The 1,982-nt window shown below is 55.2% G+C and overlaps 1 protein-coding gene across 1 annotated transcript; it reads left to right on the top strand.

Moving 5' to 3' along the window:
- Window positions 1–1,167: 1,167 nt before the first annotated feature.
- LOC138740038 (antifreeze protein Maxi-like) lies at window positions 1,168–1,656 on the top strand. Its single transcript, XM_069892482.1, has one exon. It carries the CDS (start codon window positions 1,168–1,170, stop codon window positions 1,654–1,656), a length of 489 nt encoding a protein of 162 aa, XP_069748583.1.
- Window positions 1,657–1,982: the final 326 nt, after the last annotated feature.

Raw genomic sequence — 1,982 nt, 5'->3', positions numbered from 1 at the left:
AAAGCAAGATCAGTTGATATATGATTGTAATAGTACAGATTCTATCACCAATGTGTATATGTACAGATTGTAATGTAGGATGACTGTGATTGGCTGAGAGTGTAGCCACACCTACTGGCAGGACTTAAAGGATTGCTCCTAGTCAAACCAGGTCATTCTGGACTGGTCGACCTACTTGTGATATGTTCCAGTCTTTTAGTTAATAAAAGCCTTGGTTTGGATCAACAAGTCTTTGGTTCTTTCAATGCACAGTACAATTTTATTAACTAAAAATAATTTTTTGAAGGGATGGAGCATATGCTACGGCTGGAACACCTCAACATCAACCCACAGTCAGCTACAGCCTCAAAAGAATTTAAGCACTGGGTGAGATACTTCAAAACATACTTACAGCTCTCTGACCTTGCCGTGTTAGAGGACAACCATGGGCTACTAATATTGATGTCTATGGTGTCCCCAAGAGTCTACCAGAGTGTCCAGGACACGACCACTTATGCCGCAGCCATGAAGGTGCTGAGAGGGCTCTACGAGCGATCGGTGAACAGGGTCTATGCTCAGTACAAACTTGCTACAAGTAGGCAACAGCCCGATGAGTCCTGTAGAGCTTATATTCAGGCACTAAGGGCAATGGGCAGGGACTGTGGCTGCACAGTCAGAACTGCTGCGGAGACCACAAACGATCTGATTCGGGATGCCTACGTGGCCAGGGTCCAATCGAATGAGGTGAGGCAGCACCTGCTAGACCTTGGGGGAGAAAACCTAAAGGACGTGATCCAGATCGTAGAGACAATGGAGGCTGCACTCTTAAGTATGGACGTGTACTTTCGGGGCTGGACTCCAAACTCTGATGTGAGTAGGATGCCCTCCCTCTACCCTACTACTGCTGCACGCTGCCTGATGCAACCCCAAAGTGTTATTTCTGTGCGAGGATTAAGTAGACCCAGGTGCCAGAAATGCCTTAAAAATGGCCACTTTGCTGTAGGCTGTCACTCCAAAATGGCCACTGTCAAACACAGTGCCTCGTGTGAAGCCCAATCGCCACTTTCCATTTCAAACACTTCTTCCTCGGAGCTCTCGTCCAATGAGAGCAAGGACTCCACTGTGTGGTAGCGCCTGACGTCACGAGGCAGAAGCCAAGCGCGCAAGGTACAACCCACCCTCGCCGCAATGACGTTCACCCTACCTCAGGAAGCAATGTCCGACCAGGCCACAGCCCTGACATCAATGGCCGCCACCGCTGCTGACCAGGGACCTGCCGCAACCGCCGGCCAGGGACGCGCTGCTGCCGACCAGGGACACACCACCGTTGCTGCTGACCGGGGACCTGCCACCACCGAGACAGCTAACCAGGTACCCGCCGCCGCTGCTGATTGGGGAGCTGCCATCACTGCCGACCAGGGACCCGCCACCACTGAGGGAGCTGTCCAGATACCCGCCGCCGCAGCTGACCGGGTACCCGCCGCCGCTGCTGACTGGGGAGCTGCCGCTGCTGACTGGGGAGCTGCCACCACTGCCGACCAGGGACCCGCCACCACTGAGGGAGCTGACCAGATACCCGCCGCTGCAGCTGACCGGGTACCTGCCACCGCTGCCGACCGGGAACCCGCCGCCACTGAGGCAACTGACCAGGTATCCGCCACCGCTGCCGACCAGTGACCTGCTGCAGCTGCCGACCGGGCACACGCCACTGCGACCAATGCCTCTGACCCAATACCCACCGACGCTGCCAACCGGGTATTCGACGCTGCTGACCGGAGACCTGCCACTGCTGACTGCCCCACCACCGATGACAGGCAGCGACCCCCAACACTTAACGTTGGCTGCAGGGGGACTTGTGCCAACATACAACTGGATAGGCTGCAGAAACTCCACGAGGAGCTCTGAAATCTAGGAGTCACTAGGTTCGCGCACTTTGTCAAATCTTGCCCCCTGCCCTACATGGTTGAGAGATTCGCTCCATCACCCGAGCCTGCCCAGTGTGC

The sequence above is a fragment of the Narcine bancroftii genome, chromosome 7, assembly GCF_036971445.1.
Source record: "Narcine bancroftii isolate sNarBan1 chromosome 7, sNarBan1.hap1, whole genome shotgun sequence".
Lineage (NCBI taxonomy): Eukaryota > Metazoa > Chordata > Chondrichthyes > Torpediniformes > Narcinidae > Narcine > Narcine bancroftii.
The sequence above is the reverse complement of the archived record's forward strand: the minus strand, read 5'-3'. Positions and strand labels throughout refer to the sequence as shown.

What these genes read in the sequence shown, in the direction of transcription:
- LOC138740038 (XM_069892482.1), top strand. Translation starts at nt 1,168, where the DNA reads ATGACGTTCACCCTACCTCAGGAAGCAATGTCCGACCAGGCCACAGCC.